Source organism: Petaurus breviceps, unplaced genomic scaffold, assembly GCF_028583685.1.
Source record: "Petaurus breviceps papuanus isolate PSGF00001 unplaced genomic scaffold, PetGlider_PUasm1.0 188, whole genome shotgun sequence".
Taxonomy (NCBI): domain Eukaryota; kingdom Metazoa; phylum Chordata; class Mammalia; order Diprotodontia; family Petauridae; genus Petaurus; species Petaurus breviceps.
The window spans coordinates 4,340,596-4,353,650 of NW_027185804.1; the positions used below are offsets into that span (position 1 = coordinate 4,340,596).

Genomic DNA, 13,055 nt, shown 5'->3' on the forward strand with positions numbered 1-13,055 from the left:
CATAATGTTTGTATACACGTTTTATTTCCTCCCAATAGATTGTGATCTCTTTGAGAGAAAAGACTCATTCTGTATTCTGGAAATGTAACACAGTGGGTGCTTAAACATATTTGTTGAATTTTAATTTCTTGAATTACCCTATGGAGGATAGAGTGCAAATGTCATTATCTGTTTTAACATACTGTGGATTCTTACTCATTTGTAGTGGTGAAAACGCCTTGGAAATCAGAAGCCCAAGCCTGAGGCTGGGCTCTCTATGTACACGATCTTGGGCAGGCCCTTTAACTTCCTACCGCCTCAGTGTCTTTATCTGTAAAGTGGAGGTGCTGTACTTGTATAGCCCAACAAGACTATTGCCAAGATGTAATAAGAGAACACAGGTACGGTATTTTCTTACAATAAAATGCTACATAAATCTGAATTATTAGTATTAACATACTATTGCATAAATTCTCTTTTATTTCTGTCCTCCTTGGCTTCAATCTACCTAGTCATCAGTGTAAGATCAGAAGTTTCTTAAAGACCATTACCATGCCTAACCTCGCCCAGCGAACTCCAGCTTGTGTGTCCTCAGGCCATACAAACACTGACTATGGGTGTTTTATTTATTTTTGCTGGCGATAACAGCAACGACATCTTAACAGACATTCTCTTTTCTAACACTACCAGATGCGAAGTACTTCTCTCTGACTTTACCTTTGGCCTCGCAGTCCTGAAAAGTGATGGCACCAGGATGTTTGGTAGTGAGTTCTCCCCTCTGATTCCCTGCACAAGGGAAGCAGGAAGTACGGCCACCTTCAGGCTGGTATGTTCCCAGGGGGCAGGGCTGGCATGGGGAGAAGCCGTTTGAAGAATATTCACCAGGAAGGCACTGACCTGAAAAAAACCAACACACAGCAGGTAAACCCCAGCCTAACTAGGAAAGCAAGTATTTATTGTCCTGCAGGGGAAGGCGTTAAACAATTGGCACCATCTCTTCCACTAGGCTTTCCCACAGAGACCATAGGACCAAAATGTGTTTCTAAGAGGTTTTGGAATGCTGGAGGGTCAGTAATTAGCAAACATTCTATGAGAAGTCTGGGAGGAGCTACTTTACAGACTCCCCTGTAGCCTTGACTGTCATGGTTGGAGACAGACTGTGTAAATACAGAGACAGGATGAAGAAGACTTTTTCCTTAAAGAACAGAGGATGAAGAGAATTCTTAAAAAAAATTCTGGATAGCTTAAGGTAACTAAATGGTGGGACTATGTAATATAAACGAGAAGTCAAGAACGGTAGAGAGGGTCAAAGGTGACTTTGGTTGTGATTTTTCTCACAGCTTAAACACTGTAAACAATAATTTATGTCTTTGTGTTATTATTGGTTACTATGGTAATAAACTGTGTAGCTAGTAACTTTAATATTTAAGCCTCAGAGACTAGTTTTGATAGAGAGATTTGAGTGGCTGCTTATTGGGAAAAGAGGTTACTCCAATTTATTAAATAAAATATATTTATTTAAGTAATAACACTAAACATGAGTCAGGGCTCTGAGTCAGCTGATTATTGAGAGATATTGCAATTTTAATAATTAACTAGGAAAAATCCAAATCTACTCCTGGATTATTCTAGAACTCTGGATGATGACAATGGATATGTTAAGTCCTGTGGCAGGCTGAGGGGGTAACCATTTCATATGGACTACAAGGATGTTAGGTTAACTCTTAACTGCAATTACAAATTCACAGCCACTTGGAAAACACTTCCCACGGTCATATTGTCTGCAACACACTGATATTATTAACACAAAAGAAATGATGCAATGTTTGTAGAGTGCTGAATTTGGAGTCAGAAAGACCGGAGTACAAATCCTGCCTCAGACATTTGCTATGTGGCCCCTGGGCAAGTCACTGAACCTCTCTTGGCTTCATCTTCCTCATCTGCAAAATAAGAGGGTTGGGTTCAATGGCCTCTAAGGTCCCTTCCAGTCCTAAATCTTTGGTCCTATGAAATCACTTCCATAAGATTTTCCTATGCTTGGCCTTCAAGAAGATTCTATTTAACAAAGCTTTATTAAGGACCAAATATGGTCATTATAATGTGATGTGTTGACTACAGCACAGAAGAAATACACAAATAAATAAGGGCTACTGCCCTCTAGGAACTTAGGATATAGTAAGTGGAGATAAAGAATAGGCACAAACTTAGAGGACAGAGGCTCTAGACTATAGTTATGCACATGATTGTAGAGTGCCATCGAAAGAAAGGAAGGAGAAATCCTCTAGTTACAGGCAATCAAAAGGAAGGCTTTGCTAATGCTGGAAATCTGAGAAGAACCTGGAAGGATATCAAAAAGCAGAGATGAAGGTGAAGGGCATTCCAGACATGGAGAAAGGTATAAACAAAAGCAGAGTCAAGAAAGTGTGGAACATATTTGTTGGACGTGAAATTTATCCATTTCAGATGCATTGTATCAATCAATAAATCAGACAGTTGTCAGCTTGGCAAAAAATATCCACACACCCAAATCTGGGCCATCCCTAGGAGCCTTTAAAAAATTTGAACCAAGGCAATTTCAAGTCAGAATCAGTTCCCTAACTGAGAGCAAGGAGTCTCTTTTAGTCTGAGCAAGCAGAGGCTGTTTCTGTGAAAGGTTTCCCCAAAAGTATTTCAAAAGAAAGCTAACCACTAGAAGAGAGAGGGGAAGGTGATAAGACAGTGTCTGCAGTCGGCCTCTCAACACCATTACAGCAACCCAGTCACTACCAGAAGCCTCACAGGCTTCTGCATCGTGTTTAGAGAGGCATGGAGGAGGGCCTGTGCAAAAGCATGGGGAGGAAATGCCATGTCTGAAGAGCAGCAAGTGAGTCAGTTTGGCTCAACCCTAGAATGTGTGAAAGGGAATAATGTGTAATGATAAGTCTGCAAAATTAAGCCAAAGTCAGACTGCAAAGGGCTTGGAATACATAAAAGAGGAGTTTGTAGTTGGTTTTAGAGATAACAAGGCCCACTGGATTCTCCTGAGCAGGGCATGACGTGGTCAGGCCTATGCTTTAGGGGTATCATTTTGACACTTGGGTGGAGGATGGAGAGACTCGAAACAGGAAGATAAGTAGGAGATCATGTTAGGTGATATCTAGCAGGGCTGCCCTCCCATTCTGCTCCTCAAATGGAGCAAGGCTCAAACAAAGCTTCCTGTACCCTCTGGCTATAGTGATTTGCCAGCTGCCTAAGAACATAAACAAAGCCCACACAGGTGGGGTCTGTCCCTTACACAAGCTTGTCATCGTACACTACTCTTCTGACCAGTGCTGTTTCCGTGGGGGTCCGTGTACCCAGAGCTAGGTGTTATTCTATCCTTGCTGCATAGCTTTTCACTCCATTAGGATAAAGTAAAACACCTTTCATTTGTTCTTTTTGTTCAATGATTTGTAAATATCCCATTTAGTACCAACATCAAACCTGAATTAACAGGCTGCCAGACAGAGTCAAGCCCAAGTCAAGAGAGACTACTAGAACAGTCCAGGTGATGAAAGCCTGAACATAAGTGGTGGCTCTGGGAAATGAACGTGAGAGACAATGTGGAAGTGGAACCGGCAGACTTGGCAAATGCCTGGATATGTGCGGTGAGGGAGAGGAAGTCAAAGCTGCAGACCTAGGTGGCTGGAAAGATGGGGGTACCTTGACAGAACCGGGGAACTTCAGAAGAGAAGGGTGGATTCCGAGGGAAAGATAAGGAGATCTGTTTTGGACATGTGGGAGATTCCTACTGGACACCCATCAAGGAAATAGGACAGAGAATCACAGGTGGAGAGGTCCCTTGCAGCTCTAATCAATGGAAGTACCAGAAGAGAGCAATGTGTATGACAGCACTCATTTCACAGGTTTGTGGAGAGGATCAAATTAGGTAACAACTGTAAAATGCTTACCATTATATAAATGCTAGCTGTCTAGCATATCTAATTCTTAAAAATTCTTCTGTTTGCTATAGTTGGTCTCAGTTGGATTTATGTTATCAAACTCAAAAAGGGCTTTTCAAAATTCTATTCTAAATATGCCAATTTCCTCTTCAAAATTATTCAAGATACTAGAAAGATTTTCATTCTCTGCAGCATTTCTGGAATTGAAGTGTATTTTTATTGCCTTTAGGTGCCTCAGTTTTTTCCTCTCCAGATTTAATTAGCTCCTCAATTCTACTCTTATTTCATCTAATCTGGATATAGGAATGAAGTTATTTCTTATAATTTCCCTACAGTGATCCATAACACTCTGCTGTGTAATCTGGAGCTCAGGGCATTATTGATAAAAAGCAGCAGGAAGCCTTGCCTAGAATTGCTAAGATCTGTTTCCGGTTTTATGATGTGGAACTGGCATATAATAAAAACATTAAATCCTTCAAGTCATTTCATGCGCAATCATGGTTGCCTGCATTTTTGTTCATCACTCTGTGCACTGAAGCATTTCTTGAAGGTGTCATCTTGGTATTTCTGATTTGCTCCAATACAGTTGGCATTCCTGTGGTACCAAGACACAGAGGAACGCCACTTGCCTTATAGCGCTCTGTGTGAAGCTGATCAAGTGGAGCCGGCTGCATCTGTGTGCTACCTTATCAATGTTGTAGTAATGGGTGCTTCTTCCAGAGCCCAAATGGCTAGCTTCAAGCTTCCGGCTATGTACATCACCCTAGCTGGGATTCCCTTACTTTGCCATTCTCCCTCCCCTTCCCCACTCTGCCCCATTCTCTACAAAATGGCCTGTGGCTTGGACTTTGAGAGGTCTATTATATTGTTATCATTACTAGCATTGGTTTTGGAATGGGCAGAACACTCCAGGGTTAAGAAGGAATTGAAGCCCACAATAGGTGGGCTTTTCAAAAAAGGATAAAAAAAGTGCCCTTTACAAACTATGGGCCAATGATCTTGATGTTGATTTCCTAGTAAAATTCTTCAACAAATGATTAAACAGAGAACTTGTAAGTACTTAGAAAGTATCAATTACCATGAATCAGCATGGGTTCACTAAAAATAAGTCATACCAAATTAACCTCATCTCCTTTTTTGACAAGGTAATAGGACTGACAGATCAGGGAAATGCCATGTATATAGTATATCTAGATTTCAAGAAGGCATTTGACAAGATTTCTCAAAATATCTTTTGAATAAGTAGATAAGTGGGAACTGAATAACAGTAAAGTTTAGTAATACAGCTACTGAATAACTATAGCAAAAATATGGATTAAGGGATGTTAACAGAAGTCAATGTAAAAATATCATAGTAGACACTATCTTCATAATCATATAACTGAAAGGTTATAACAAGTATTAGATCCCACTATACTTATTCCTGCTGATGTTTCTTTTAAGAAACTAAATCAGGAGAACAAAGTGTGGCCTTTTAAAGGCTCTCCAACAAGGTGTTTCTCAATTGTTAAAATCAAATACAATTCTTTGATAAAAGCAAAAAGAAATAACTGTTGTCTAGCAGGTGCTTCAAAGGGCAATATAATAGATGTAATTTGGCTGAAGTGTACTGCCAATGATGCCTTGTATAAAGAAATTATGTAAAAGATATCAAGGACGAAACGTACAATTGGAAAAGGAGGTGGGTCAGTCATGGAGTGATAGGGAGAGATAACAGATGGGCAGCCTGAGTGTTTCAATGGAATGTTAGAAGACCTAAAAAAAGAGTCTCTGGCATTTTAAATGGATCACACATGGATGATTTACAGGTATCACAGAGAACAAGAAGACATGAATGAATTGAGATCTGTGCCACTGGATACAGCTTTCACACTGATGAAGTTACAGGTATAACGAAGCATTGAATCAAAACAGAGACTGCATGCTTAACAAATGTGTCTTTGATACAAAGCTGGGAGGAATAACTAACATATCAAGTGACAGTCAGGATTCACAGAAGATCTTAACACACCAGAACCATGGATGACTCTAATAAGCCGTCATTTATTAGAAATAGCGGTAAGGTCCTAATGGGTTCAAACCATATATGGAATATCTTGTTCAGTTCTGGGAGGCACATTTATAGGACACCTTCAGAGCATATCCACAGGAGGATGACCAGGATGGTAAGAGGACTACAGACAATGACATAAAGGATTGTTAGAAAGAACTAAGGCTGTCTGTCCTGGAGAAGAGAAGCCTTCAGGGGTCACGGTAGGCTTCAAGTGCTTAAAGGCTATGTTTGGAAAGGGGAATCAGACTTTTCTAATTCTAATTTCTAATTTTTTGTTTAGCCCCAAAGGGCAGAACTAGGAACAATGAAAGGACTTGCAAAAAAAGGCAAACATAATCTTGATAGGAAAAAATTATTCTAAGAGAACTATTCAAAAGTGGAATGGACTGCCTCATGGGGGTTCTCCGACACTGGAGACCTTAAACAAAGGCTGGATGACCACTTGCAGAAAAAATTCTAGTCCAGGTATGAGCTGGACTCCATGGCCACCAAGGTTACTTCCAACTCTGAGATTCTGGGAATTTTTTTCAATAGTTCCAATTAATTTTTCTAGGGTAGGCCACAGCAATCTGACAAAGCAGGATGTTAGACATGAAAAGCAAAGGAGAAGGGATTTCTATGCATTTTAACATTAAAATGTAACGAATCCCATGTAAAATTTTTAAGTCAATAACTTTTGCATTTTCTCTAACACAATTATAGCATTTTATTCTTCCTGTACCTTCTTTTCTTCTCAAATAAAAATTAGAACAAAACAAATTAAAATTGATATACCCTATAAAAACCTGATCTAGCCTGGTTTCAGAATCAAATTTTTCTGAGACACAATTTGAAATCCAGATATCACCATTTTTAAAAAATAAAACCAAATTTATAATTTCTAAAAAAAAATGACATTAACCTAAATGCCTCACAATATGGTGATGGCTCAGCAAACAATAATATAATTAACACAGTGGAATACTATGCAGCAATTAAAAATGACAAGCATGTGTTTAATTTCAGTACCTGGAGATATGTACATGAAGAAAGCAGTAGGAAAAATAGTCTGTACACAATAATTACAGTGTGTAAAGTCATATGCATGGATATTAAAATTAGAAAAGAATTGAGAGACATAAATAGAATTTTATGTTCTTTGGGGTTTTTAACAAGCTTTTCAAAACAAATAAGTCTGTTTCAAACAAAAGGAAACCTGACTCTTTTCTACATTCTTAAACAAGCATACACTGGTCAAACTCTCAAATCTTAGACTACCATATACTTACAACAGATAAACCAGGTAATAACAGCAACACTAATACCTACTTCTGTCAAATACTTCAATTCCATTTATTTCACAGAAATTTTTTTTGGTGTGAGGTGATCACAGCTTACATTTAAATAATGGATAACATAAAAATCTTTCCTTGTTTTAAAGACAAACAGTGAGTTGCCTTACCTCCACATTCAGACACATTGCGAGCTCCTGTGGTCTGTTGGTTCCCCATATCCTCTGTGTTGGGGCAGGGTTCACATGTTATTTGTCCTTCCTCCTCTTGGTATGTCCCATTTGGACATAAAATGCATCGCCCTTGTCCTCCATCATATGTTCCAACACTACAAGAGACTAAAAGGAGAGAAAAGAATGATCTGGTCAGCAGAGAGCCCAGGTACAATCTATAATAATCTAAAAGATGAATAGATAATGCTGGTGGCACAAAGATATAGAACTGAAACAAAAAATGAAGCTCTAACTTAGAAAATGAATCTCGGTTCTATGTTCCTGACATCAATCGCTTACTATGCAAGCTTGGACAAGTTATCTTCCCATCTTTGTAGGGATGTTGTAAAGAGGGGAAGATAAGGGTAGAAAGCCCTCCAGTTCCCCAAGGACAAGTCTTTCAAAAGCACCACATTCAACATTAGGGGGTTAGCTCCACAGTCAGGGCAGGAACTGTACCTGCTATTGGTGTTGCTCAGTCATTTCAGTCTTGTTGACCCCATCTGGGGTTTCTTGGCAAAGATATTCGAGTGGTTTGTCATCTCCTGCTCCGGCTCATTTTACAGATGAGGAAACTGAGGCAGACAGAGTTAAGTGACTTGCCCAGGGTCACACAGCTAGTAAGTATCTGAGGCCATGTTTGAACTCAGGTCTTCCTGACTCAAGGCCCAGCATTCTAGCCACTGAACCATCCTGCTGCTCACTTAACACTGAATGGGTACCAGGAAAACACCTAGATGTCCACATAGAGGTAGCTAGTGGTATGGTAAATAGTGTTCAACATTGAGTCAGGGAGACCTGAGTTTAAATCCTGCTTCATATTCTTTGACCTTGGGCAAGTCACTCAACCTCTGTTTGCTTCTATCTCCTCATCTATAAAATGACAAAAACAGGAATACCAACTTCACAGGGCTTTTGTAAGGACCAAATGAGTTAATACATGTAAAGTGCTTTGCAAAGCTTAAAGGGTTATGTAAATGCTAGCTATGATAATTATTATATGTTACCCTACAGTCCCACTACATCAGACTGATCACCTTTCTTTTTGGATAACATACCGTGTTTCCCCGATAATAAGACCTATCCCGAAAATAAGCCCTCCCCTTACTGTGTAAGATTCCTCTAAAATAAGCCCTCCCCAGAAAATAAGCCCTATTGAGATTGCTACTGTAGTGAAGGTGATCTGCTGCGCTACACGCTACATTACGGTACCCTCTGTATGCACCGCCCCCCGCCATGAAACGCACACTGCGCTCCGAGCTGCATCCAATCAGAGCTGCATCCAAACAGTGAGCACGTCATCCTGTTCTTCCCCAGTGATTTGCTTATTGAATAAAGGTACATTTTTTTGTTCACATTTACCTGTTTATTAAAATTGCTGTCAATGTTCATTAAAATAAGCCCTCCCCTGAAAATAAGCCCTCTGGTGTTTTTCTGTCCAAAAAATTTAATAAGACAGTGTCTTATTATCGGGGAAACACGGTAGCTCCTAGACAATAACCTTCATGTACACAAGTAGTTGTTGTTTTAGCAAACAAAACCATTTCTCCAAGTTTATAGCAAACAGAAACCAGAGAAGGTATACATGTGAGAATATACCATAAAACAGAGTAAATGAATTCTCCCCTTAGGAGAGAGAGACAGGCAGAGAAAGAGAGACAGAGAGAGAGAATGCACGCCAAGAGGATTTATCTAAGTCTCTAGTATAGTAAGCTGGGGATAGGAACATGATCAAAGTTTCAGCTCCTTTACAAGTCCTTGTTTAGGAAGGATACTGCAGCCTATTTAAATTCACCATGCATTACTTTATTACCATTTGGGTCACCCACAATTTCTATTCTTTATATATTGTGATATTTCATGCTTGGTGGTTATACAGCATCCCTAGAATAATACCGGTATTTAAAAGATTAGTTTTTTGTTTCAAAGAACATCTTGGGATAATTGAAAATGCTATAAATCTCCAAAATGAAATCTGGCTTCCCATCTCCTTCCTATTCCATTCTGGCCCAGTTCATTATCTATAGAAGCACTGAGGTCAGCTAAGGACAGAGGGAATGGAGTGTTGGGCTTGGAATCAGAAACTCCCAAGTCTGAATCCTGCCTCAAATGACCTTGGACAAGTCACTTAACTCCACAGTTTTCTTAGGGCTGTTGTGAGGACCTAATGATGTTTTGCAAACCTTAAAGTTCTATGTTAATACTAGGTATTAGCAATGTCTGTTCAAGAAGTACATATGGAAGGATCAGTTCACTGGGCTAACACAATATAGTCTGAGTAAAAGGCATCCTTCATCCACCTGAATCCTTCCTTTATGAATTGTTAGGCTGAACTCTCTTGAATGGCTGCATAACCAAATTAGGAGACTCTATATTGTTCCAGAGCTTGATAGACTCAATCCAATGTCATCCACAAACAGGAACACCTAAAGGATATCACCAACTAGCAAAGGTTCTTAACCTGGGGTCCATGAACTTGGTTTAAAAATTTTTTGATAACTATTTAATATAATTGTTTCCTCTGTGATTCTATGTATTTGATATTATGTGTATAAAAACTTGTTTTAAAATTTGTGTATTATTCTGAGATGGGATCCAGACTGTCAAAGGGATCTATGGAGGTGGTTGAAGCAAGAACTCAAGCAAGCTCTTGCTTTTACTCTGCCATCTTGGCTCCGGCCCCAGAGATCTATGACATCAAAAAGGTTAAGAACCCCTTATATAGACAATGTGTGTTAAAAGCAAATGTTAGGGTACATGTGACTTCACCCATTAATCACTTGCTTCTTATTTGGCTCATACTGAACATGGGTTTAGTAGCCACACTACTGAAAGGATAAGGGTCAAAATTAACCCCCCCAAAAAAATTTTAGCTCAAGTGAGAACATTCTCTTAGCCCAGACACCTTAACTAGGTGAGAACATGTTTCAATCAATCAAGGACCTTAAATTAACTATGAAAAGTCTTTGAAAATCATTGGATTAAGTGAAATGATGCTGCACATTAAGTTCTGTTACCTGAGAGACTGTCTCATGGCCTCTGGACCCTGTATGAAAGCACTGAGTTAGTTGGAATTGGGGAGTTCCAGTAAATAACAAGCCGGGAGAGCATACGTCCTGGCAAACTGATGAGAAGGAATAACCCCGGGGGAGGAAAGAAAGGAACCAACTGGACTTGCCCTCCTCGCTCCTCTCCCAGTTTGTCTTGATGACTTTTTGAGCTTTGCAGTGTTCAGGCAATATTGGACTTCCCTCTATTCTATTGGACTTCCTCTCTTCCCATTAGCATCCTAGTGGTAGTGTCTGAATCAGGAGCCAAGGACAGATTGGACACAGATTCACGGCTCCATAAGGAGCTCAGCAACGAAACTCTGCCACACTTAAAAGAAGCTTATTGAGCACCCCAGGCTTAAGAAAAAAAGCTGTGAGTTACCCCTTTGCCACATGTTCTCTCTAAGTCTGAGCCCACTTTCCACCAAACTCTTTATATGTTTGTGGAATAATGTGTTGTAGGGAGTGCTAGGCCTGGAGTCAGGAAGACTCCTCTTCCTGAGTTCAATTCTGCCCTCAGATGCTTACTGGCTGTGTGACCCTGGGCTAGTCACTTAATCCTGTTTGCCTTGGTTTCCTCATCTGTAAAATGAGCTGGAGAAGGAAATGGCAAACCCCTCCCATATCCTCACCAAGACAACCACAAAAGGGGTCATCAAGAGTCAGACATGACTGAAAAATGACTAAACAACAAAAACGAGACTCACATCAACATGGATAACAATGAACGCCTCTGTAGATTACAGCTATAACAGGGGCAGAGAGCCAAGACCAAAGCAACAAGCACCATGACCAGCTAAAGGGCTTAGTCCTTTTCTCCTTCCTCTGACTCTGATCACGTGTCCTTTCCACACTAAGCATTGCACTCTTTTGACCACAAAAAAATTAGTTGTTAGTCTCTGACTCCACCAAACCAGTGGTGTATTAGCAGTCTTTCTTTTCCAAATCCCCGTCTAACTCAAGGAACAGTTAGACACCCCCTTTTGTCAGCTGATCACACATTGAGGAAGAGCATCGGAGAACTCTTCCCTTTACTGCCTCTTAGCTTAACAATGACCCAGTATCCTGATACCAGGTTAAAAGCAGAAAGAATAAGTTACCCACTCTGGGCACACAGCACTTCATAAGGTGATCAGTGTAAGAGGATATTTACATGAATGGTATCAGAATGATTTCAAGAACTGTGCCAATGACAACTTTTAGAGAAACTTATCAATGTGGTTTACTGTTATCATGGTACAGTTGGCAGAGGACAGATCTTACAGCTGTATAGATAAAGAGTCTGTTGGTTTGCCAGAAAGTTAGTCACACGTGTTTGTGTGTGTAAATTCATTCTTTGGAGTCACTTAAGGCACCTTTTAAAGAGTCCCATTTTGGAGAAGCAAGAGAATTTTCTTACAACAGCCTAGCCCTAGCATTGTTTCTTAAAAGACTAGGGCGCTAGGAAAGCACATTGGCTAAATGAGATTGGGTAAGAAGGGGGGAGAAAATCCTTTTTTATTCCCTGTGAAAGTCCTATTCATATAAACAGTCAAGAAATAACCATTTTTTCTTAAAAGAACAACTTCTATAGAAATAGCTCACGTCACACTCCTTTTGTTTACTTCACAAATAACACAAGGAGCAAGCTAAGATTTGGTTCTCTCAACAAGGTCTCCATGTCAAGAAAGACTTGAAGATAACTGTTTCCAAATGTGTTGAAGATCCAGTCCAAACAGAACTCACTCAGAAATTCCAGTTGATTTTCTTTTCTCTGTTAGCTGCCTGATTGTTGTGAGCACACAAACAAAGGAGTCAATTGCCTTGGTACACTTCATCTTAGCAGCCCCAGCCTTTGTGTGCCTTCAGTGACCATTAAAATCCCATTCTCAAATCTCACACAGCTGTTTTTGGCCCCCTTTAAAATAAAATATGAGAAAGCTTTTCTGATGCAAAAGGCGAGGGGCCAGCAGGGGGCCAGGATTAATAGCTACAAAGAGGTTGAAGGGCTCTTGCCTCTCCTTTCAGCCCCTTCCTCTTTGAGAAGTTGATGCTGTGGACAAACACTATGGTATCTCTGGGACTAAGAAGGTGAACCTAATAAAAGGGGTCAGTTTCCAGCATCTAACCATTTTTCTTAAGAATCACGCCTTGACTTTAGAAGGAAAGTCACAAACAGGCAATGCAAATGGTTTCCCATGGTGTCCTCAGAGTTATCACATTTTCACAGTTCAGGAACTGAGGTCACCCTAAGCAGCAACTTGTCCAAAGGATTTATGTTTTCTTCTATTTCTGTGAAAGTCCCTGGTTAATCATGGGGACGGCAGGATCTCTCTGACTGTAGGATTTATTTGCAGTCTCTGCCCAGGTTTTTTGTTTTGTTTTAATGTAAGAAAGCATTAAAGTAGAATTGGCCACTTGAAAATATTACTACTAACTGGGTCAGTGAGAAAAGACAGAAGTTTCATAGTTGGTGCCCTGAAATAAACCTTTCATTCTCTTGTCTTCCAATATCCCTGTGGTTTAGAAAAAAGGAAAAACTTCTTATCCTCATTTACTTTTTCAGGCCCCCACTTTCTAAAGTGTACCCT

General features: G+C 40.0%; 1 protein-coding gene across 5 annotated transcripts in view; it reads right to left on the bottom strand.

The window, feature by feature from the left end:
• SCUBE2 (signal peptide, CUB domain and EGF like domain containing 2) overlaps nt 1-13,055 on the bottom strand; it is an 84,170-nt gene that overhangs the window by 17,911 nt on the left and 53,204 nt on the right. For all 5 annotated transcript variants that reach the window (XM_069091190.1, XM_069091189.1, XM_069091187.1 and 2 more), the window contains 2 exons: nt 7,394-7,561; nt 697-876 (listed from right to left, as the gene is read on the bottom strand). In XM_069091190.1, coding sequence (XP_068947291.1) covers nt 697-876; nt 7,394-7,561 — 348 coding nt within the window. The remainder of the gene's footprint in view (nt 1-696; nt 877-7,393; nt 7,562-13,055) is intronic.